Genomic DNA, 26,161 nt, shown 5'->3' with positions numbered 1-26,161 from the left:
GAAAATGGAGGAGGACACCGGCCAGCTAAAATCTGAAGTCGCTATGCTACGCCAGAAGGTAGACGGTATGGAGGGGCGACAACGCCGGTGTAATGCACGTATTGTCGGGATAAAGGAGGGACTGGAGACCAGCGGAGGAGGCCAGCAGCCTACTGTTACCATCGCTACACTACTGCAGGAGTTACTGGGCCTCAGCTTCACCCCGACCCTAGACTGGGCTCACCGCGGCCTGCGGCACTCAACCAACGAAGGAGAACCCCCCAGGATCATCGTGGTGAAGTTTCACTATTTCTCAGAGAGGGAGGAGGTTTTCCGCCAAGCTGCCCGTTCAGCTCCGTTGAGCCTGCACGGCAAGAGAGGGAGCATCTTCCCGGATTACACCGCAGCAGTGGCGAAGAAGAGAGCGGCCTTCTCCGAAGCTAAGCGGCTCCTCCGGAGCTGCCAGGGCGTCAAGTTCGGGATCCAGTTCCCGGCGGTGCTTCGTATCACTTCATCGTCCGGCCCAGAAAAGCGGTTCGAAGACCCATCTAAGGCGATGGGTTATATCAGGGAGAATCTAAAGCCTCAGGACCATGTACAGTAAGATGTTGATAAACGCCAATATATTTGTGGCTAACTGGTATTGGCAGCTAATTGATATTAGCTGCTAAGTGCCAACAGCTAGCGGAAGTAACTAGCTAAGACACCAAGACGACAGGGTAACGTTATGGTTTAACTTTATCTATTTACTTTAACTTTTGTAATTTGAGACTCACAGATAATGTTACATTTTTCATTTAATAAGAATGTCTCATACCTGCTGCCCATTTAAAAAAGCTATTTTTCTGTTTTATTATTATCGTGTGTCTGCATGTATATGTGTGTATGGATGCTAATTATTATGAGACCCGTAACAGTGCTTTGGTGACGACTGCTAGGGCGACACCCAGGTCAGTGTCACTTACCTACAATGGAACTGTATTATAACTGCTGTTATATGGGTGTAGATATATTTTACTTCCTTTTCTTTTTTTTAAATTTTAATTAAAAATTTTTTTTTTAATATGGGTGTTGATATATAGTTCTTAGGTATATAAATACTTTTTGGATTTAATATAATCTTAACAAGACCACTGTTCGCCCTGGTTAGGGCTTGTTGGAGGGTTTTTATATGGTTATTTGCCATGTTATACTAGAAATGGGGGATGCGATCTCTAGGGAATTAGTAGATCAGCATGGGTTCTCAAGGCTCTGTTTTGTTTTGTAGCTAGTAGGCAGGGACTTTTTCTTTTCTTTTTTCATTTTTAGAAAAAATGTTTGACACTCAGAATACAGGTTATCTTCGTTTTTTGAGCTGGAATATAAAGGGAATTCACAATCCAGTAAAGCGTAGTAGGGTTTTTGTACATTTAAAATCTTTGAGAGCTGATGTCATGTTCTTACAGGAAACCCACCTTCGGTCAAGTGAACACACAAAACTAAAAAAAGCTTGGATAGGACAAATTTTCTGTTCCAGGAATGAGAACAGAACGCGGGGCACGGCCATCTTGATCAGGAAGGGTATCCCATTCGTTCCACTACTGACTATTTCTGACCCCAGGGGAAGGTATGTGATAGTGACGGGTAACCTGTATGGTACACCTGTGGCACTGGCAAATGTATATGGACCAAACTGGGATGACCCATTTTTTTTTCTCTAGTTTCATAGCAGCCCTCCCAGACTTAAATAATTACCGATTAATATTGGGGGGAGATTTTAATTGTGTATTACATCCATATTTGGACAGATCAAACCCAAGACCTAATAGTAAAGTTTCGAAGGCAGGTGCTGTTATCCATTCATTTATGGAATCCTACTCTCTTTTTGATCCCTGGAGAAGAAACAACCCAACTACTAAACAATACTCCTTTTTTTCCCCAGTGCACCATTCTTACTCAAGGATTGAATTTTTTCTCCTGGATAGTAGGGTCCTTCCTATGGTTAGGGGGAGCCAATATAATAGTATTGTTATTTCGGATCATAGTCCTGTACATCTAGATATAGGTTTCGTAGACTGCCCTAAACCCCAACGCACCTGGCGATTTGATCCTCTATTACTGTCCAGGGACTCCTTTAAACATTTTCTCTCCCAGCAGATAGATATCTTTATGGAATTCAACCATACTCCAGATATGCCACTAACTATTGTTTGGGAGGCTCTCAAAGCCTACCTTAGAGGCCAAATAATCTCATACACGGCACATGAGAGAAAGAAACATAAACAACGTCTAACAGAACTGTCCCATAGTATAGCGGAAGTGGACCGTTCATATGCCGATTCCCCAACACCTGAACTTTATAAGAAAAAAATATTATTAAAAACAGAATTCGACAATCTCTCCATTAAACAAACAGAACAATTATTCTTTAAATCAAAACAGACATTTTATGAGCATGGAGAGAAAGCTGGAAAACTATTAGCCCATCAGGTTAGACAGTCCATAGCCGCTAACACTATTTCTGAAATTTGCACAGCAGCTGGGGTAAAGACTGCCGACCCTGACACCATCAATAACCAGTTTAAACAATTTTATATTACCCTTTATAGTTCAAAACCGCCCAGCGACTTGTTGCATATTTCAACTTTTTTAGACAGTCTGACCACACCAAAAATTGCCCTTGAAGACAGAGCTCAGATAGACAGAGAGATATCAACAGAGGAAGTGATACAAGCAATTAAATCCATGCAGAGCAACAAAGCACCAGGTCCGGATGGTTTCACAATTGAAATGTATAAAGAATTTGCTACCAAGCTGGCACCAATACTTAACCTGATGTATCAGGAAATTTTTAACCAACAGAAATTGCCCCAAACTATGATGCAGGCAATCATATCAGTGTTACTTAAAAAAGAAAAAGATCCCCTAATGTGTGGCTCCTACCGTCCTGTAAGCTTGTTGAATTGCGACTACAAAATCCTTACAAAAATCTTGGCCACCCGTATTGAAACTGTTGTCCCAACGGTTGTTAACCCTGATCAAACTGGTTTTATACCAGGCAGGCAGTCATTCTATAACATGCGCCGCCTATTTAATGTACTGTACACACCACATTCCGTAGAACAGACAGAAGTAGTGATTTCTTTAGATGCTGAGAAGGCATTTGACCGCATCGAATGGCAATATCTATTTGCTGTTCTAGAAAGGTTTGGCTTTGGTTTCACATTCCTAGCATGGGTTAAAATATTGTATTGCTCACCGACAGCCGCAGTGCGGACGAATAATATTATTTCTGATTATTTTTCACTACATAGGGGCTGCAGACAGGGCTGCAGCCTCTCTCCTTACTTGTTCGATTTGGCAATTGAGCCACTCACTATAGCTCTTAGGGCAGAGGATGGCATTAAAGGTATCTCACGAGGTGGTAAATTGCATAAGGTATCACTTTATGCAGATGACCTGTTGTTATATATATCCAACCCAATAGAATCTATACCAAGACTATTACTTACCCTGGATAACTTTGGTCGCCTGTCAGGTTATAAGATAAACTATTCAAAGAGCTTGCTTTTTCCGATTAACCACACTGATAGAGACTACTCTAGCTTTCCATTCAAACTTGAACATAATGTATTTACATATTTAGGAATCAAAGTCACTCATACAATGGGGAGGTTATATAACCATAACTTTAAAACACTAATAGAACGAACAAAACAAGATTTTAGAAAGTGGTCAACGCTACCAATTTCATTAGCGGGCCGCATTAATATAGTTAAAATGACAGTCTTACCCAGATTTCTCTATCTTTTTCAAATGATTCCCATATTCATACCTAAGACAACTTTTCAACAATTAGATAGATTAATTTCATCATTCATCTGGAACAATTCAAACCCCAGGATGAAGAAAATATACTTGGAGGTCCCTAAGGAGACAGGGGGATTAGGTTTGCCTAACTTTATTTGTTACTACTGGGCTGCGAACATTGTAAAACTTTTACATTGGGCATTTACATATGAGAATCAACAGGGTACCGATTGGGTTCAAATGGAACTCTTATCCAATCCTTTACCGATATTCACCTCTCCACTACCACATAATCGTAACATACAAATAACAAACCCAGTGGTTAAAGCTTCACTTAGGATATGGCTCCAGTTTAGGAGGCATTTTGGATTAAAGCATGCTAGCGGTCTTTTTCCAGTAGCAAATAATCAATTCTTCTTGCCATCTGTGTTAGATAACGCATTTCAACTTTGGCATAGAAATGGACTGGTGTTTTTCTGTGATCTATTTAAAGATGGAACATTCGCATCATTTGAAACACTTACCAAAGACCATAACATACCCAGATCCCATTTTTTTAGATACCTTCAAATCCATAGTTTTGCCAAGAAAGTGTTTCCCTCATTTCCGTATCTGCCAGGAGTTTGCCAGAAAGCACCTAAAGGACTCTCAGACCATGAGAAACAAAATTCTCTGGTCTGATGAAACCAAGATTGAACTCTTTGGCCTGAATACCAAACGTCACGTCTGAAGGAAACCAGGCACCTCTCATCACCTTGCTAATACCATCCCTACAGTGAAGCATGGTGGTGGCAGCGTCATGCTGTGGGGATGTTTTTCAGCAGCAGGAACTGGGAGACTAGTCAGGATCGAGGGAAAGATGAATGGAGCAAAATACAGAGAGATCCTTGATGAAAACCTGCTCCAGAGCGCTCAGGACCTCAGACTGGGGCGAAGGTTTACCTTTCAACACGACAACGACCCTAAGCACACAGCCAAGACAACAAAGGAGTGGCTTCGGGACAAGTCTGTGAATGTCCTTGAGTGGCCCAGCCAGAGCCCAGACTTGAACCCCATTGAACATCTCTGGAAAGACCTGAAAATAGCTGTGCAGTGACGCTCCCCATCTAACCTTACAGAGCTCGAGAGGATCTGCAGAGAAGAATGGGAGAAATACCCCAAATATAGGTGTGCCAAGCTTGTAGCTTCATACCCAAGAAGACTTGAGGCTGTCATCGCTGCCAAGGGTGCTTCAACCAAGCACTGAGTAAAGGGTGTGAATACTTATGTACATGCAATATTTCAGATTTTTATTTTTAAAACATTTGCAAAAATTCCTACAAAACCTTTTCGCTGTCCGCGGTGGTGTAGCGGTCTAAGCATTGGCTTTGTGTCGATGCAGTTGCCCACTGGGGACCAGGGTTCGCGCCTCGGTCTCGTCAGATCCGACTGTGGCCGGACTCAATGAAGCAGCGCTGTCTTCGGGAGGGGGGCGGAGTCGGCTTGTGTTCATCACATGAATGCGTCTCTGTGTGTGTCGGAAAAAGCAGTGGTTCGGTCTGGATTCGCCTTGTCACGAAAATGGCGAGGCGTCTCCTTCGAGACTGCCGGCCGGAGAGATGCAGTTGGCGAACGCATGCAGTACGAGGGTGGGTGTTTGAATTAGAATAGGGATCGATTGGCCACTAAATTGGGAGAAAAAGGGAAAAATCAGAAATAAATTAAAAAAACAAAAAAAAACATTTTTCGCTTTGTCATTATGGGGTATTGTGTGTAGATTGATGAGAAAAAAAAGGAATTTCCTCCATTTTGGAATAAGGCTGTAACATAACATGTGGGGAAAGTGAAGGGGTGTGAATAATTTCCGGATGCACTGTGTATATATATATATATATATATATATATATATATATATAAAAGAAAAAAGTCACAGATCTTAGTAAGAGAAGGATATAACATTAAAACAGGTTAACAAAATTATATGGATTTATCAGGATAACAGAATTATATGGATTTATAAGATATATAAAAAGAAAATGTGATGAGGGGGATGCCAAACAGTGTCCAGGTGGCGATTGCCATCACCACGAAGACCTGGGAGGAGAACAGACTGCACGTGCACACAAGGGGGACTCACATCACACCATTCACACACACAAGAAGAGAAAGGAGAAGACATCGTTCCGAGAGAGAAAAGATGTGAGAGAAGAGAACAGTTTGCAATAATTGATAATCTATACACTATAATCTCGTTGGCAGAACAGTGCTTGATACATTGAGATACAAACCGATCCGCCATGCAGTACAGGTTGTGAAGCACCCAACTTAAAGACAACTAATTGTAACCTAAGGCAAAAAGACGAGTTTTAAGTTTGGACTTAAAGGACTCAACAGACTCTGATGGTCTGATGGTAGCAGGCAGGTTTTTCCACAAGAACGGGGCCCGATAGGAAAAGGCCCTGCTGCCACCAGCTGACTTCTTTTTAACTTTGGGTACACACAGGAGCCCTGTATTTTGAGAACGAAGAGCTCGAGATGGCATGTAAGGTTTAAGGAGATCAGACAGGTGAGATGGGGCAAGCCCATTTAGGATTTTATAAGTCAGCAGAAGCACCTTGTATTCTGATCTAACATGGATAGGAAGCCAATGAAGGGAGGCAAGAATTGGTGTAATATGGTCAAATTCCCTACATTTAGTTAGGATTCTAGCAGCAGCATTCTGAACCATCTGAAGACTTTTAGCACTAGAATGTGGCAGACCTGTGTCATGGGTGTGTGATCTGGGTCATCGGGGCTCTCTCATCCCGATTGGTGTTTTAGTTCACCTGCACCAGTGTGCCTGAGTTACCCTGATTGCCCGGCTTCACTCACCTCCCCTTTCTCCGACTGGCTATCCAGTTCCTGCACCCAATCTCCCTGATTGGCCTCCCCTGGGTATATATGCCCCTTGGTTGCTCAGGGCTCTTGGTCGGTTCATCTCACACACTCATAGAGACTCTCACTGAAACTTTTGGTCACCACTGTGCCACGTCCTGTTGTGAGCGTTCCCCGCTATCTTTACCTGCCGTTTGTACCTGCTGTTTGTTTGATTTTTGTGTAATTAAGGAGTTGTTCAGAACCAGTTTGTCCCCACTGTCTGCACGTGGGTCCTTCCATGCTCTTACCGTGGCAACCTGAAAACAGAACATTACAGTAACCAAGTCTAGATGAAACAAATGCACATATTAGAGTCCCTGTTTCAGCCATGGACAGGAAAGACTGAATGTTGGCTATGTTACATAGGTGGGAAAAAAAGGCAGTCTTGGTGATTTCTTTAATGTGCGTATCAAGGGAAAGGCTGGGATCGATCTTAACACCAAGATTTTGGGCTGCCACACTTTGTGAATAAAATCTTTCCCAAATCTTCATGCTGTGGCTGATCAACTTCATACCACTGTAGTTGCTACAGTTCTGTACATCGCCCTTGTTCCTGAAACTCGGTACCAGGATGCTGCTTCTCCACTCCTCAGGCATCCTCTCACTTTCTAAGATTGTGTTAAACAATCTAGTTAAAAACGCCACTGCCGTCTCTCCTAAACATCTCCATGCCTCCACAGGTATGTCATGAGGACCAACTGCCTTTCCACTCTTCATCCTCTTCATAACTGCCCTCACTTCCTCTTTGCTAATCCACTTCCTGATTCACTATCCCTACATCATCCAACCTTCTCTCTATCTCTCTCATTTTCTTCATTCATCAGCCCCTCAAAGTACTCCTTCCACCCTCTCAGCACACTCTCCTTGCGTTTCAGCACATTTCCATCTCTATCCTTCATCCCTCTAACCTGCTGCACATCATTCGCAGCTCGGTCCCTCTGTCTAGCCAATCAGTACAAGTCCTTTTCTCCTTCCTTAGTGTATAACCTCTCATACAGCTCACCATATGCCTTTTCCTATGCCTTTACCAGCTCTCTCTTCGCTTTGCACTGCATCTTGTACTCCTGTCTACTTTCTTCATCTCTCTATCCCACTTCTTCTTTGCCAACCTCTTCCATTGTATAATTTGCTGGACTTCCTTGTTCCACCACCAAGTCTTGTCTTCCTTTCTCTGCCCTTATGACACACCAAGTACCTTCCTAGCTGTCTCCCTCACTATTTCTGCAGTGGTTGCCCAGAGCCACTCATATCTATGGCTCTGTTAGCGACGGGCGTTGGTAAACATCCGAACACAAAGAGCCATGTACATCAATAGCTCTGACAACGACTCCAAAGAGGATAGATTCTGAGTCTCATCACCAGCCAGTCAGACTAGCTTGGTCTAGTCAGAAAGGCACGAACTGAGGAAGCCTCTTGGATGAGAGGCGAAATGTCTTCACGGATATATACCAAGTCCAGTTGCACTTGATTCAACTCCTTTGGATAACCATGACCTGGATGAATGAGAACATTCACAGACAGTCTTCCTTCAACTTCCACAATTTGGTCCTTGGCTCTGTCCTCACTCTCTTCCTCTTCTTGGTCTCCAAAGTCATCCTACCACTGTCCAATGCTGCCTAGCTACGTTCTCCCCTGTCACCACCTTGCAGTCTTCAATCTCTTTTAGATCGCGCCTTCTACATAAGATATAGTCCACCTGTGTGCACTTTCCTCCGCTCTTATATGACACCGTGTTCCTCCCTCTTCTTGAAATATGTATTCACCACAGCCATTTCCACCCTTTTTGCAAAATCCACCACCATCTGTCCTTCCAAATATCTGTCCTTGACACCATACCTGCCCATCACCACCTCATCACCTCTATTCCCTTCACCAACATGTCCATTGAAGTCCACTCCAATCACCACTCTCTCCTCCTTGGGTACCCTCTCCACCACGTCATCCAACTCACTCCAGAATTGTTCTTTCGCTTCTATCTCACACCCAACTTGCGGGGCATATGCGCTGATAACATTCAGCAATACACCTTTGATTTCCAGCATCATACTCATCACTCTGTCTGACACTCTCCATTTCCAGCACACACTTGACATATTCTTCCTTCAGAATTATCCCTACCCCATTTCTCCTCCCATTCGCACCATGGTAGAAGAGTTTGAACCCACCTCTGATGCTCCTGGCCTTACTCTCCTTCCACCTGGTCTCTTGCAAACACAGCATACCTACCTTTCTTCTTTCCATCATATCAGCCAGCGCTCTCCTTTTACCAGTCATAGTGCCAACATTCAAGGTTCCGACTCTCACTTCCACACTCCTACCCTTCCTCCTCTCCCACTACCTCTGGACATGCCTTCCCCCCTCCTTCTCCTTCACCCAACAGTAGCATAGTTTTCACTGGCACCCTGCTGGCCAACAGTACCAGTGGCGGTCGTTGGCAACCCTGGCCTCGGCCGATCCGGTATGTAAATCTGACTTATGATCCGTATATTTGATTTGGCAGAGATTTTACGCCGGATGCCCTTCCTGACACAACCCTCCCCCTTTATCTGGGCTTGGGACCGGCACTAAGAATTCACTGGCCTGTGCATCCTCAGTGGCTGGGTTCCCAGTCCATAGGAATGTTCTCACTGATTTTATTTCTTGGTGTGATGACAACTTCTTGGACTTAAATGCTTCTAAAACCAAGGAACTGATTACTGATTTTAGACCTAACAGAGATGCAGCCAAAGAGTGCATCATACATAATGAAAGTGGAAATGGTTAGATCTTACAAATATTTGGGCACTATCATTGATGATCACCTTAAATTTGATGTGAACATTGAGGCTATTGTGAAAAGGGGGCAACAGAGAATTCACCTTCTGCGCCAACTAAATTCCTTTTCTGTCAGCCCTGTCATCCTGTCACTTTTATCAGTCTTTTATTGTGAGTCTTCTAAGTTTGTCTTTTATCTGCTGGTTTCACAATCTCATGGTAAAAAACAGAAACAGCCTGAACAACATTGTTAAAATCTGTTCCAAGATCACCGGAGTGAAACAAAGAGATCTGAATTCTTTTTGCAACCAGCAAATCCTCCAGAAAGCAGCAAGTATTTTGGCTTCTTCTGGACATGTTCTAGCAAGTGAATTTTCTCTGTTGCCATCAAGCCGTCATTACCTTTTACCTGCTTGTAAAACTAACCATTATTCTAAATCGTTCATACCTGTTGCAACTCGATTACTAAATGCTCCATAGTGTTTATCAGATTGTTTTATTGTCTCTATCAAGTTTTTCTTAGTGTTTGTTATTGTGTATTTTTCATAGATTTTATTCTACATTTAGCTCCCTGGGGTGTTATTTAATGTTTTGTGTTATTCGTTTGTTTGCATGTTACTGTGTTTTGTGTCACAAGCTTCTCAACATAAATGGCCCCTGGCGGGATTAATTAAGTTGTTTCTATTGTATTGTATTGTATTGCTATCGTTACTTGATCAAAGTGGTGTGTTTTTAGCTGGGCAAATGACCAGCATCTCGGTTTTATCTGAATTTAAAATTTGAAAGTTTAGTGACATCCAATTTTCCACAGCAGCCAAGCAGGCCTCTAAATTGGTCATTTGAGTATGATCATCAGCTGTTATGGGCACATACAGCAGCTGAGTATCATCAGCCTAGCAATGGAAATATATTCCATATCTGCGTATAATTTGGCCAAGAGGTGAAATATAAAGAGAGAAAATTAGAGGGCCAAGAACTGAGCCCTGAGGTACACCATATTCAACGTCATGGAATTTTGATGTAATATTACTATTGCAGACACAATGTGTTTTTCCAGATAAGTGGGATTTAAGCCAAAAGAGGGCTAAGCCAGAGACACCACAATTACAATGTAATCTGTCTAATAGTGTACAATGATCAGTGGTGTCAAAGGCTGCACTGAGGTCCAGTAGTAGCTTCTGGGGTACCAGAAGCTGAAAACAAGTCAATAGCAACAGCAAATTAAGCTGTTTGGCATTGTCAGAGAAGATTTGGCAAATTTTTCATGGGTGCAACCCACATACTCAGCTCTGCTGCTCATCCCACAAATGCATGTTCCTTACAAATGTGGCGCCATTTAAAAGGCAAATAAACAGGCTTTCCAACGGTATAAGATTTATTGCCAAGAAGCATTGTTACAGCAAAGAAATAATCTACCAAGCACAAATTTCCTTACTTTTTGTGCTAAGTATAGATGATTTTCCTCTATATGGGTCGAAAGTTGTTGATACACAACTCTCTCTAGTACTTTAGAAAATAATGGAAGATTAGAGACTGGTCAATAATTATTAAGAGACCCTGGGTCGAGGTGCGGTTTTTTAAGTAGAGGTTTAACCACAGCTGTCTTAAAACTGCCGGGAACTGTTCCAGTAGTAAGTGATAAATTAACAATTGCTAGCATTGTAGGTCCCAGAAAAGGCCAGAGGTCTTTAAAAAGTTTTGCTGGTAAGGGGTCAAGTAGGCAAATAGTTGGTTAAGAAGCTGACATGAGCTTAGTCAAAGTATCAAGAGATATAGTCTCAAAAGCTGTAATAACAGGGACTATCAGTGGCTCATTGTATAGATATGAATTTGGTAAGACAGGATCTGCAGGAGTAGATGGAGTTGAAGAACTAATTTTGTTTAGGATTTCATCAACCTTATTACAGAAAAAGTCTAGAAACTCACGGGCCATGAATGGTGAGCAGCTAATAGATGGCTGCTTTTTAGTAAGTTTAGATACAGTGTCAACGAGAAATCTGGGGTTATGTTTATTAATATTGATTACGTGAGAGTGATATGCTGCTTTTGCAGCAGATAAAGCATGCTTGTATTTCAATAAACACTCATGCCAGGATAGGTAAAAAACTTCCAATTTTGATTTTTGCCCTTTACCTTCTAGTCTCCTGCAGGCCTGCTTAAGAACATGTGTTTTTGTTAAACCAGGGTGTAGGCCTCTTTAGTCGCCTGGCTCTGGTAGTGAGAGGTGCAACTGAATCGAGGAGACTAGAGAGGGCAACATTTAAGTCACTAGTGAAATTTTCAACAGAGTCATTTACCACAGTGAAAGGAGCCAAGACTTCAGGCTGCTGCTGGCCAAATGAAGCTACAGTGGAGGGACCAATGTGGTGAGTGGCAATTACATCTGTGCTGACATTAACTGGACAGGCCAATAAAGCTTCAAATTTGATGAGAAAATGAACTGACACAGCAGATGTGGTTGACAAGACATTCAGATCAGAAACAGCTATTCTTTAGATACAACCAAATCAAGGGTGTTACCACTGCAATGAGTTGACTCTTGAACAAACTGAGTGAACCCAAAAGTATCAACTAGTGCCAGAAAGGCTTTACTTAGAGGATCAGCAGCCTTATTCAGATGAATATTGACCTCTCCAAGAATTAGAATCTCACCAGAATGAGTAATAAGACCTGAGACAAATTCTTCCAAGAAATAGTAACAGCCAGGAGGTCTATACAGTATCACAATTTGGACTGAGCCGAGTCTATGACATAATTCCAAAAGCTCAACAACAAAATTTAGAGGCAGCATTAAAAGAAATAGATTGGGCCGAAATTATCTAATGTGAGGATATAACTACTAACAGTGTTTCATTTCATTCAAAAGTCAAAGAAGTTATGGCGTCTTTTACCAAAAGGGGGAGCCAAAGGAGAAAAAAGGAAAACAATCTACCATGGCTCAATAATGAACGCAGGAAATTAATTAAAATAAGAGACCAATTGCTTAGAAAAAAACCCCCGCTAAAATCTGGTGTGATTAGATCGACAACAATTTACCACAGCAAGAAATAATGTAATTCAGACAGTGCGGAAAGCCAAGCAAATTTCTTTATGGTCATTGTTGAAAATGCAAAGAGCAATGAAAAAAAACAAAAACAAAAAAACTAACAGGTAAACAGAAAAAAACAGGATAATTAAGACTATGAACTTCAAATTAATAATGAATTGGTGAAAGATCCTCCCACCCTGGCTACTGAACTCAACTCTTCTTTCAAAAATTCTGTTCAAAAAATATCTCTGCTTTTTACCTCACATAAAGGTATACTTCACCCCACTAACTATGCGCAATCGATATTTAAAATTGAAGAAATCACTGAACCAGAAGTGGCCAATATTATTGATGCACTAAATAACTCCAATGCTAAGGATGAGTATGGACTTGATACCAGCTTCATAAAATTGCATAAAGACTCCATACTATGCCCGATTACACACAGGGTCAGCCTCTCAATCAAACAGTCTATAGTTCCTTCAGATTGAAAGGCTGCCACGATTACACCAATCCTTAATTCTGGGGACAAAACAGACATGAATAATTACAGACCAATCAGTATTCTTCCAACCATATCGAAAATTATAGAAAAAATAGGTAGCAAATCAACTCATTGAGCATCTGAATAAAGGATACACTCCTTTGCACCCTTTGGTTTTCGTGCCCACCATTCAACTGAAACGGCAATGTTTGAAAATTGATCTCCCAAATTGTGCTTTAACAGCAACTAATGGGATGCTCGGATATTGAGAAGTGCTTGGCGATCATATACGAATAGAGCAAAGACATCATGACAGCATATGCGGCAAAAAGGAACAATGGCAAACAATACGCCAAACAGACCTGACAGACGGCTCGCCGCACACACTGGCACCATCTTGCCGGAAGTGCTCAGTCCAGCCCAGAGTGCACAAAGTACACATCTCAGGACAGGACTACATCATTTGCACTCCCTGATTTTGTGGACGAGATAACAACTGCTATAGAAAAGAAAGAATATACTGTAGGACTATTCTTAGATCTAAAAAAAAAAGCATTAGATACGGTTGACCACAACTTCTTATTACTAAAACTACAAAAATATGGAATCAGAGGAGTAGCTCTTTCTTGGCTATCCAGTTACCTAAATAATAGGAACCAATATGTGCAAATTAATAATTGTAAATTACAATTAATGAAGGTTAAGCATGAGGTTCCTCAAGGCTCAGTGTTGGGGCCACTGTTGTTTATTTTGTACATTAATAATATATGTGAGGTTTCCAAATCACTAAAAATAATTTTATTTGCAGATGACACAAACCTACTTTGCAGTGGGGACAACTTGGAACGACTTTTGGATACAGTGGGGAATGAATTGAAGAAACTAAAGAGTTGGTTTGATTCAAATAAACCAACACTGAATCTAAGCAAGACAAAATTTATAATATTTGGGAATCGGTCAACAAACTCAAACAAGAAGCTCACGATAAATGATGTAGAAATCGAAAAAGTGTCAGAAATCAAATTTCTTGGTGTAAAAATAGACAATAAATTATGTTGGAAGCCACATATAAATTATATTAAAGCAAAAATATCAGTCAATTGCAATACCATATAAAATCAACAATTTCCTGCATCAACCAGCACTATACACCTTGTACTTTTCCTTCATACTTCCATACATCACCTCCTGTGTAGAGGTGTGGGGCAACACATACAAAACAAACACAGATCCAATTTTCATCCTTCAAAAAAGAGCCATAAGAAATGTAGACAAAACCACTTACAGAGAGCCTCCAAACCCACTCTTTATCACTCTGAAAGCACTACAATTTAAGGATTTGGTTGACTTCAAAACAATTCAAATCATGTACAGAGTAAAAAATCAGCAGTTACCAAACAGTGTCCAGAAGTTGTTCCAGATGAGGGAACGTGAACACAATCTCAGAGGAATATGTATATTAAAAAAAACAACTAGTGAGGAAAAATGCAAAACTTCATTGTGTAACCATCAAAGGAGTTGATCTATGGAACTACTGTAGAAAAGAAATGAAGATGTCTACATCAGTAAGTAGGTATAAACAACCCTTTAAAAAGAACATGTTGAACAGATGTAGGATGGATGAACAAAGAGGTGGACGGAATAACATAACATGACACATGACGTGTGAGCTGCCTTGTTTGACTTGTGCTGTTTTGTTTATTTTGATCTCTATGCATTGATCTTTCTTTTCTTTTTTTCACTTTTGTTTTGTTTTGAAAGTTTAGTTTTGGTTTGATTTTGATTGATAATGTATAGGAAAAGGGTAGGACCAGAAAAGTTCTGTACTTCATCCTACGCCCTTTTCCAACATGGACTAGTTATTACTTGTGTGGTTACAGAGAGTCTGCAAAATATTTTCACTGTTATTTCCATTTGTTCTTGCATTCCTTGCATTCAATAACAATTAAAACATATTAATTAAGCACTATATCTTAGTTTTTAATTTATTTAAAAAAAGTCAGCGAAACATAACTTACTTTGGCTTTGGGAACATGCTGTTAGAGCTTATTGGTTCACAAAAATTATATCATTCAGGAACAGATGTGTGAGTATCTTTTATAATCCAGAAATGAGTGATGACTGTCAAGGAGATTGAATACTTTTGCAAGGCATTGTATATACTAAACTATAGGATTAAGAAAATAGACTAGGCCAGACAGTGTCATTCATGCCCATACTAATTTGGAAGGTCAAAGTATGCCGAACAGTTTCTCCAGCTTTCTATAGTGGGAAGTTGTTGTGTTTTATGATATCATAATAATTCATTTGACTTACAGTAACAGTCTTTGAACTCAACCCCAATGGCTTCGATACATTATTAATTTGTTTTCTGTTGAATTGAATAAAAAATAACTATGTCAGAGGACCATTTATGGTTGTTTTTGTAAGAACTTATTTCTGTGTGTGACATTCTTGTGTAAGAAGTGGGCTTGTTGTGAAGCGTCTAGTGTGTTGGTGTAGTGTTGTGTGCTGTCACGTCTCACTCAACCTTCACTGCTGGCTAGCAGAAATGTCAACAGGAGAGCCAAGCACGTAAGTCTCTCCCTGCCAGTACATAGCCTCTCCAACAGCAAGCCCTATGTAGCGCCTCCTCCTGGCAACACACAGTAACTGGGTACACCTTGGACCCTGGCTAGCTACAAGGGACTCGGGGGAGGTCTGGCCCCTAGACGTGCAGTACGCAGGCCCACTGGTGTGTGGTTATTCCCTGATGCCCATGTACCGGCCCCAGCTATGGGGTAAATAGCACCACCGAGTGGATACCTCGGGAGAGGAACAGGCTACGGGAGTAAACCCCTACACAAAATCAATGTCCACAGTGCTGTTGTTTTGTGTTTTTCTTGCCCTTTTGTATGTGATTAAGTGGGAGAGTACTGCTGGCGTCGTGTGTGGCTGCCGCTTTGCCCTCTCATAGCCCCCCTTCCCATCTGTGTTGTGTCTATCTGTTGTCTTGTTTCACCCTGTTTATTGTAAAGCCACTTTGAGTGTTAGAAAAGCACGATATAAGATTTATTTATTTATTATTATAATTATTATTTCGATGGCTGAAATAGTTAAATTTGTATTACTTGAGTATGAGTGCTTAGTATAACAAATACAGCAAGTGAAAAAAAATTCTGCACACCTTACATTGTATGTGCAAAGTGAGTGCTTTTAAGAGCTACCTTGTCCATCAGGTTGAGGTTAACTCCAGCAATGAGGATCATCTCTGCAATGTCCTGGCGACCATGTTCTGCTGCAATGTGCAATGCGGTCTGCTGTCTCTGTGAAGCATCAATGACAGTTGTCTGTGAATGTTCTCATTCATCCAGGTCATGGTTCTCCAAAGGAGTTGAATCAAGTGCAACTGGACTTGGTATATATCTGTGAAGACGTTTCGCCTCTCATCCAAGAGGCTTCCCCAGTTCGTGCCTTTCTGACCAGACCAAGCTAGTCTGACTGGCTGGTGATGAGACTCAGATATTTATCCTCTAGGAGTCGTTGTCAGAGCTGTTGATATGCGTGGCTCTTTGTGATCAGATGTTTACCAACGCCCGTCGCTAACGGAGCCATAGATATGCGTGGCTCTTTTGTGTACCGATGTTTGGTTGCGCCCGTTGTTATCGGAGCTATTGATATGCGTGGCTCTCCTGTGCTCCAATGTCCAGCGGGGCCCGTCGCCATCGGAGCTATGGATTTGCATTTGTTTAGCAGCGACGGTGGTTGGGGGTGTTAGTTTCGACTTTATTCTTCAGTGGTCATGAGAGTGGTTGGAGCCGTTAGTGAGCGACTGTTGTTCTTGGAGGCTAGGCTTCTTGAGTCTCCTGGGTAGAGATGAAAGGACGGCATTGTAAGTGGGAGATAGGTGGTGTCGCAGACCTCCTCCTCTGTTGAGGGATGGTTTTTCCAGTTTCACATAGATGGCTTCCTTCACCCCTCTTTCAAACCATCTATCTTCCCTGTCCAAAATGTGTACGTTGCTGTCCTCGAAGGAGTGTGTCTTCTCCTTTAGGTGTAGATAGACTGCTGAGTCTTGTCCTGAGGAGTGTGGCCTTCTGTGTTGGGCCATCCGTTTGTGTAGTGGTTGTTTGGTTTCTCCTATGTATAGGTCAGTGCAATCCTCATTGCATTGTACAGCATACACCAGATAGCTTTTCCGGGTGTGTGGTACACGGTCTTTGGGATGAACCAGTCTTTGTCGGAGTGTGTTGCTGGGTTTGAAGTATACCGGGATGCGGTGTTTGTTAAGAATTCTCCTGAGTTTCTCGGAGACCCCAGAAACATATGGGATGACTGTGCTCTTCGTTCTGTTCCTTTTTTCCTCCTCGCTCACCTGGTTGGTCTTTTTGGAACGTGTTGCAGTTTTCACAAAGGTCCAACTGGGGTAGCCGCAGGTTTTTAAAGCTCCCCTCAGGTGTTTGTGTTCTTCCCGTTGGGCCTGAGTGCTGCTGGGCACATTGTCAGCTCTGCGTTGCATAGTCCTGATGATGCCCAGTTTGTGTTCCAGCGGGTGGTGTGAGTCGAACAGTAGATATTGGTGTGTGTGTAGGTTTCCTGTAAACCCCAATGTGGAGGCTCCTGTCTTCCCCAATGTGGACGTCACAGTCCAAGAAGGGCAAACTGTTGTTCTTTACGTCTTCCCTTGTGAACTTAACGTTCTTGTCCACTGAGTTGATGTGTTTGGTAAATGCTTGCACCTCTTGTGTTTGGACACATGGGTCAAAATCCAAACACAACTAACGGCTCCAACGACCCTCATGACCACTGAACAATGAAGTCGAAACTAACACCCCCAACCACCGTCGCTGCTAAACAAATGCAAATCCATAGCTCCGATGGCGACGGGCCGGCTGGACATCGGAGCACAGGAGAGCCACGCATATCAATAGCTCCGATAACGACGGGCGCGGCCAAACATCGGTGCACAAAAGAGCCACGCATATCTATGGCTCTGTTAGCGACGGGCGTTGGTAAACATCTGATCACAAAGAGCCACGCATATCAATAGCTCTGATAACGACTCCTAGAGAATAAATATCTGAGTCTTATCACCAGCCAGTCAGACTAGCTTGGTCTAGTCTAGTCAGAAAGGCACAAACTGAGGAAGCCTCTTGGATGAGAGGCGAAATGTCTTTACGGATATATACCAAGTCCAGTTGCACTTGATTCAACTCCTTTGGATTATCAATGACAGTTCCTCTCAGATGACTATTATGAGCATTTTGTAGCCGTCACCTCCATGAATGTACAATAAGCTTAAGCAATCAAAAACTCTTAAAGATTATGTAATTACACGCTGTCAAGAAATGTGACGTCTTAGGAAGTGTCAGTCCAACTGTTATTTCAAGATTTTGCTTAACAAGATACACTGGAAATATTTAATTTAAATGTGAATTCTGTTTAGGTTGTGTATTACCTTCTCAGATAGTGATTTAATACTATACAATAGTGCCAAAATATACTATTGTTGATTTTTATGACTTTGTTTTTATTGTTATGAGTGACTGAATATATACATTTTTTTATGTTCCATGGTTTAAACTGTGTGGATGTAATTGCACTTTGCACTGGTATAACGTCATTTATAAATCCATCCTTGGACTGCTGCCTACTTATTTATCCACTTATATGTCACATAAACAATGGTGACATAGCCTATACTCCCAGGGCTTCATCACTCTCTCCATTCCCTCAGTCCATACGGAATTTGGTAAAAAGGCCTCCTCCTACTCTGCCCACTCAACCTGGAACATGCTACAGCAGGAACTGAGGCTGTCCAGCATGATTCCCCTGAGGGATTTTAAACCTCTTTTACAAAATCTGGATAGCGTCTGGGGATTTGCTCTCGTACATAGTATTTAAAATCTGACTGCCAATCTCACTTCAAGAAGAGGGAGGAAAACAGGGTGATGTATAAGAATGGAGGAAAGTGCACACAAGTGGGCTATATCTTATGCAGGAGGTGCTATCTGAAAGAGACTGGAGGCTGCAAGGTGATGACAGGGGAAAACATAGCTAGGCAGCATCACACGGTGGCCTGTAGGATGACTTTGGAGTTCAAGAAGAGGGAGCGAGTGAAGGCAGAGCCAAGGATTAAATGGTGGAAGTTGAAGAAGGAAGACTGTTGTGTGGAGTTCAGGGAGGAGCTAAGACAGGCACTGGGTGATAGTGACGAGTTGTCGGATGGTTGGACAAGCACTACAGAAACAGTGAGGGAGACAGCTAGGAAGGTACTTGGTGTGTCATCTGGACAGAGGAAGCAAGATAAGGAGACTTGGTGGTGGAATGAGGAAGTACAGGAAAGTACACAGAGGAAGATGTTGACAAAGAAGAAGTAGGATAGTCAGAGAGATGAAGAAAGTAGAAAGGAAGTTGAACCAGTTCATCTGGACATAACCTTTAGTGGGAGAAATGTTTCATCACTCATCTAAGTGACTTCGTCAGTCTCAGCTGACTGCAGGTATCCCAGCCCCCCTATCTGCAGACAGTTGAGACTGATGAAGTCAATTAGATGAGTAATGAAACCTTTCTCCCACTAAAGGTTGTGTCCAGTTGAACTGATCCAACCTTCTGGGATTTCCTTACCTGGATTCCTGGATTATTGAGCATGCATCAAGACAAAGTAGACAGGATAACAAGGAAATGTAGTGTAAGGCAAAGACAGAGGTGGTGAAGGCAAAGGAAAAGGAAAAATTATATGATGAGCTGTATGAGAGATTGGATACTAATGAAGGAGAAAAGGACTTGTACCTATTGGCTAGACAGATGGACCGAGCTAGGAAGGATGTGCAGCAGGTTAGAGGGATGAAGGATAGAGATGGAAATGTGCTGAAAAGCAAGGAGTGTGTTGAGAAGGTGGACAGAGTACTTCGAGGGGCTGATGAATGAGGAAAATGAGATTGAAAGAAGGTTGGATGATGTGGGAATAGTGAATCAGGAAGTGTGGTGGATTAGCAAGGAGGAAGTGAGGGCAGCTTGAAGACGATGAAGAGTAAAGAGGCAGTTGGTCCAGATGGCATACCTGTGAAGGCATGGAGGACTTTAGGAGAGATGGCAGTGGAGTTTTTAACTAGATTGTTTAACACAATCTTGGAAAGTGAGAGGATGCCTGAGGAGTGGAGAAGAAGTAAACTGGTACCGATTTTCAAGAATAAGGGCGATGTGCAGAACTGTAGCAACTACAGAGGTATAAAGATGATCAGCCACAGCAGGACATTATGGTAAACAGTAGTGGAAGCTAGGTTAAGAGGAGAGATGATGATTCACGAGCAGCAGTACGGTTTCATGCCATGAAAGACCACTACAGATGCAATGTTTGCTTTGAGAGTGTTGATGGAGAAGTATAGAGAAGGTCAGAAGGAGTTACATTGTGTCTTTGTGGATTCAGAGAAAGCATATGACAGGGTCCTGAGAGAGGAGGTGTGATATTGTATGAGGAAGCTAGGAGCGACAGAGAAGTATGTAGAAGTGGTGCAGGATATGTACGAGGGCAGTGTGACAGTGGTGAGGTGTGCAGTTGGAATGACGGATGGATTCAAGGTGGAGGTGGGATTACACCAAGGATCAGCTCTGAGCCCTTTCTTGTTTGCAATGGTGAGTCACAGGTTGATGGACGAGATCAGGCAGGAGTCTCCATGGATGATGATGTTCACGGATGACATTGTGATCTATAGTGAGAGTAGGGTGCAGGTTGAGGGAGCCTGGAGAGGTGGAGGTATGCACTTGAGAAAAGAGGAATTAAAGTCAGTAGGAGCAAGATGGAATACATATGTGTCAATGAGAGGGAGGACAGCAGAATGGTGAGGATGCAAGGAGAAGCGGTGATGAATGTGGATGAGTTTAAATACTTTGGTTCAACTATTCAAAGTAACAAAGTGTGGAAGAGAGGGGAAGAAGAGCGTGCAGGCAGGATGGAGTGGGTGGAGAAGTGTGTCAGGAGGGATTTTCAACAGAAGGGGACCAGCAAGAGTTAAAGGGAAGGTTTACAAGATGGTAGTGAGACTGGCTATGTTGTATAGTTTGGAGACAGTGGCACTGATGAAAAGATAGGAGACGGAGCTGGAGGTGGCAGAGTCGAAGATGATATTTTTGTTGGGAGTGACGAAGAAGGACAGGTTTTGAATTTGATGTGGGCATCTACTGGGAGCCAGTGGGGGGATATGAACAACAGAGTGATATGTGCTGTTGGGTTGGTTGAAGACCAGACATGAGGCCGCATTCTGGATCATTTGCAGAGGTTTGAAAGTGCATGCAGGGAGAACTGCCAGTAAGGAGTTGCAGTAGTCAATGAGTGATATTACAAGAACCTATACCAGGAATTGTGCTGCATGCTCAAACAGGTAGGGTCTAGTTTTCCTGATGTTGTACAGGGCAAATCGGCATGACCGAGCAATCGAGGTCACGTGATCCTTAAAGGTTAGTTGGTCATCAGTTGTGACACCCAGGCTTTGGTCAGACTTTGTGGGCATGAGTTTGGTTGATCCGAGCTGGATATTGATCTGTTGTTGTAAGGATGGACTGGCTGGGATGACAAGGAGCTCAGTCTTAGGTAGGTTAAGCGTGGCATTCTTTCATCCATGCAGAGATATCAGCAAGGCATGGCAATATCCATGCCGAGACTGTGAGATCATCTGGTGGGAATGATAGGTAGAGCTGGGTATCGTCAGCATAGCAATGGTATGAGAAACCACCAAGTGAGGTGGTGTATATTGAGAAGGGGACCGAGCACTGACCCTTGAAGCACCCCTGTGGATAAGCCATGCAATTTGGACACTTCTCCCCTCCAAGATACTCTAAAAGATCTCCTCACTGTTCAAAGTAATGGGGAGTGCAGAAGAGAGGTGAAGAAGAGAGTGCAGCAGCATGGAGTGGGTGGAGAATAGTGTCAGGAGTGATTTGCGACAGAAGAGTGCCAGCAAGAGTTAAAAGGGAGATTTACAAGATGGTAGTGAGACCAGCTATGTTATATGGTTTGGAGACAGTGGCACTGATGAAAAGACAGACGGTGGAGCTGGAGGTACCAGAGTTGAAGATGCTAAGATTTTCATTGGGAGTGATGAGGAAGGACAGGATCAGGAACGAGTATATTAGAGGGACAGCTCAGGTTGGACAGTTTGTAGACAAAGCAAGAGAGGCAAGATTGAGATAGTTTGGACATGTGTGGAGGAGAGATACTGGGTATATTGGGAGAAGGATGCTGAATATGGAGCTGCCAGGGAAGAGGAAAAGAGGAAGGCCAAAGAAGAGGTTTATGGATGTGGTAAGTGAGGACTTGCAGGTGGCTGGTGTGACAGAGGAAGATGCAGAGGACAGGAAGAGATGGAAACGGCTGGTCTGCTGCGGTGCCCCCTAACGGGAGCAGCCAAAGAAAGAAGAAGAATCTGACTACATTTTTGGTACTTTCGTACTTGTCACTTTTATGATTAGTGTTCTTTTTGGTCTCTGTATTGAAATTCCTGTATGTCTGTAACTTTGTGTTGTATTGCTGCTGTTGTCTTAACCAGGTCTCTCTTGAGAATGAGGCCCTGTGTCTCAATGAGATTACCAGTCTAAAATTTTTTTTAAAAAAAATTGCTTAGCAAGAGATGAGACAAATTTCTCTGCAAACAGACATTAAAGTACAACTTTACCTTAACAAATTTTTACTGAAACATAATAAGTGGAAGTTAAGTCTAACGGGTATGGGCATTTTTAAAAATGACCCATCATAGATAGATGCAGGTTAAATATTTTCCTCTCCAAAACATAAGCAGGTAGATATTCCAGAAGCTGGTCATTTCAGGTTGTTTGGCTTACATATATATTATCACTGCATTATTTGGCCACTCAGACTGTTACATAACATGTAGAAAAAAATCTACTTGCATTGTCAGAGGCATCCAGGTCGCATTCAGCATTTATAAGCAGCTGTGCAATTTCTGGGTGATTACTGGATACGGCCAGGTGCAGCGGTGTGGCGTGTTGCTGTTTAAAATAAAGAAGCAGAACATCCTCAGATTATAATGCAACCAAGAAATAACAGCTTGATCTGGATTGGAGCACAGCAGAGATTCGTGTTATCTTAAAGAATAACCCCACCCCCGAGTATTAACTGTGCTTTTCTCTCCATTCTCAACTTTGAAAAAATGCCCAGAAATAGGATTTTTTTTTGGGGGGGGGGGGCTCTGTGATACATGTGCTTCGGCACACTTTTGAACCCATGATGCAAATTCTTTCATCTACAGACAAGAAAACAAAAAGCAGCCAGTGGTTGGGATCAGACGGTTTCTCTCCAATCAGTGGCGATGTCTGTGAATGTTCTCATTCCTCCAGGTCATGGTTATCCGAAGGAGTTTAATCAAGTGCAATTGGACTTGGTATATATCCGTGAAGACGTTTCGCCTCTCATCCAAGAGGCTTCCTCAGTTTGCGCCTTTCTGACTAGACCAAGCTAGTCTAACTAGCTGGTGATGAAATCAGAATTTATCCTCTAGGAGTCGTTGTCAGAGCTATTGATATGCGTGGCTCTTTGTGATCAGATGTTTACCAGAGCTACCAGAGTTAGAGACGAGCATACCAAGTCCAGTTTCACTTGATTCAACTCCTTTGGATAATCAGTGGAGATGTTTATATTCAGATTTTTTTTTAATGTGTGGCATGTCTGTGAACAAATGTCGAAAACACAAAAGTATTTGGGGTCTGCACACCTATGACAACATTCCACTGGCAGGGGTGCATTGTTGGCAAATTTATTAAAGGAAATTAATTTTATGAATATTGAATATTAAATGAATATTATGTTTGCATGGAAATGTTGAGGTTTTATCCATCTCATCTCATCTCATCTCATCTTCAGCCGCTTCTCCAGGGTCGGGTCGCGGTGGCAGGCTGCAAGCTAAGTAGGGCACTCAAGACATCCCTCTCCCCTGCAACGCCCCCCAGCTCCTCCTGGGGGATCCCAAGGCATTCCCAGGCCAGATTAGACATGTAGTCCCTCCAGCGAGTTCTGGGTCTACCCCGGAGTCTCCTCCCAGTTGGACGAGCCCGGAAAACCTCCAAATGAAGGCGCCCAAGAGGCATCCTAATCAGATGTCTGAACCACCTCAACTTGCTCCTTTCGAAACCAGTGAGCAGCGGCTCTCCTCCTTGCTCCCTCTGGATGTCCGAGCTCCTCACCCTATCTCTAAGGCTGAGCCCAGACACCCTACAGAGGAAACTCATTTCAGCCGCTTGTATCCGCGATCTCACCCTTTCAGTCACTACCCAAAGCTCATAACCATACGTGAGGGTTGGAACGAAGATTGACTGGTAAATTGAGAGCTTTGCCTTCCGGCTCAGCTCCCTCTTCACCACAACGGTCCGGTACAACATCCACATTACTGCTGATGCTGCACCAATCCGCCTGTCAATCTCCCGCTCCATCCTACCCTCACTCGTGAGCAAGACCCCGAGATACTTGAACTCCTTCACTTGAGGCAACAACTCATCCCCAACCCGGAGGGGGCAATCCACCATTTTCCGGTAGAGAACCATGGCCTCAGACTTGGAGGTGCTGACTCTCATCCCAGCCATTTCACACTCAGCTGCACACCGCCCCAGTGGTTTTATCCAAATTTTACTGAAATGAAAGACTTATATTTTAGTCTTTTTCCGATTTTCACTCAAAAGCTTAAGTTTGCAATTACTTTGAATATGCAAGTGTATGTTGGACACTACCCACTCGCACGGACTTTCGTTAATCTATCAGATCGTGTACCATCACGATTATGACCTGATTTACGTGATGTGGTCACGACTCGCCGACTAATGAGGTTAGGGTTAGGGTTCTATCAGATCGTGACCACATCAAGTAAATCAGGTCATAATCGTGATGGTATCACGATCTGATAGATTAAAGTCCGTGTGACTGGGTTGGTTGGACATTCACGTAACGAGCTCGAACATGGCGCCGTACCGCTGCTGCACGATTTGGTGAAAAAGTCATGTTGCGATTAATGTGGACAATATCGCGATTTGCGATTGTGCTATAATAAAAATTTTTATACATATACAAATAATAAAAATTTGTCGTGCTGCCGTGACATGTAGCGACTTTCATTTTGCATGTTTTTACACTACCTCTTTCTGTTCAATGTTGCTGAGCATGAATCCAAAAGATCGCCATATAACAGAGGTTGCGTTTTTGTTTGTTTTTGTTTTTTTGCCACCGTTTCATCAGCGTTAACTTCCTCGTTGCCATCGGTATCCATTGTTCCCTTCCTTTGGTCTGCACACAGCACACCGATAGTCATGTGATCGTAGACTGCACGCGTTTCACTGCCTAAACAGAGACTGATTGGTCATCTCTTAATTATGGCCGTAGATATGCAGACTGCACACAAACAGACGTTCACACAGGCATAGTTTATTATTTAATTACATCGCAGCCTTTTGCGGTTATATAATTTCACAGACTGACATAGCGACTGTGATTAGATTAATCATGCAGCACAGCGCCATACCATGGCGACTCCATATGAGCTGCTCACGCTTTGTTGTTTGTTTTCGTTTTTTATGTCGCTTTTGTTGCACAAAACGTGTCTTGCACAACTACCTATGATCGCCAGACGTGACTGGACATAAGATTAGACGTTACCAACAGCTGGAAGCTGTGGGACTTGCCGAGAGAGATTACCTACAACAAACAGGTACCGCCATGGAGTGAGGGCCGCAGACAGTGCTGCTGGAGGTGAGGTAAACGAGGCGGCACCCTACGGCGGCTTCCTACCCATCCCCCGATTCCCAGCATACTGCTGTCTAGCGTCCGGTCCCTCAACAACAAGCTGGACAAACTTCATTACCAAATAAGATTTCAAAGGGACATGAAGGACTGTTGTGTGTTCTAATTTACTGAGACTTGGCTGGTTCCTAACACACCTGATAGGGCTATACAACTGGAGGGTTTTTCTGTGCGCCACATGGACCGATCCATGATGACTACTGACAAGGTAAAGTGAGGTGGTGTATGTTTCTTTGTTAACAATTCCTGGTGCACTGACTTGGAACTAGTCTCTCGGTCCTGTTCGCCAGTGTTGGAACAACTAACAATAAGGTGCAGACCATTTTATCTCCCAAGGGAATCCCCCTGCGTGTTATTAACTGCTGTCTACATACCACTGTAAGCTACGACCGCAGCAGAGCTGGACGAACTGTTTGGAGCCATTAGCAGGCAGGAGAACCTGTACCCCGAGGCC

The 26,161-nt window shown here is 42.8% G+C and overlaps 1 protein-coding gene across 1 annotated transcript in view; it reads right to left on the bottom strand.

Moving 5' to 3' along the window:
- ankdd1a (ankyrin repeat and death domain containing 1A) overlaps positions 1-26,161 on the bottom strand; it is a 165,615-nt gene that overhangs the window by 30,562 nt on the left and 108,892 nt on the right. The window contains exons 10-11 of the mRNA XM_056279135.1: positions 22,815-22,913; positions 16,136-16,234 (exon numbers count right to left, since the gene is read on the bottom strand). Of these exons, the coding sequence (XP_056135110.1) occupies positions 16,136-16,234; positions 22,815-22,913 (198 nt within the window). The remainder of the gene's footprint in view (positions 1-16,135; positions 16,235-22,814; positions 22,914-26,161) is intronic.

Source organism: Lampris incognitus, chromosome 4 (genome assembly GCF_029633865.1).
Source record: "Lampris incognitus isolate fLamInc1 chromosome 4, fLamInc1.hap2, whole genome shotgun sequence".
Classification (NCBI taxonomy): domain Eukaryota; kingdom Metazoa; phylum Chordata; class Actinopteri; order Lampriformes; family Lampridae; genus Lampris; species Lampris incognitus.
This window is presented reverse-complemented; position numbering and strand designations above follow the sequence as displayed.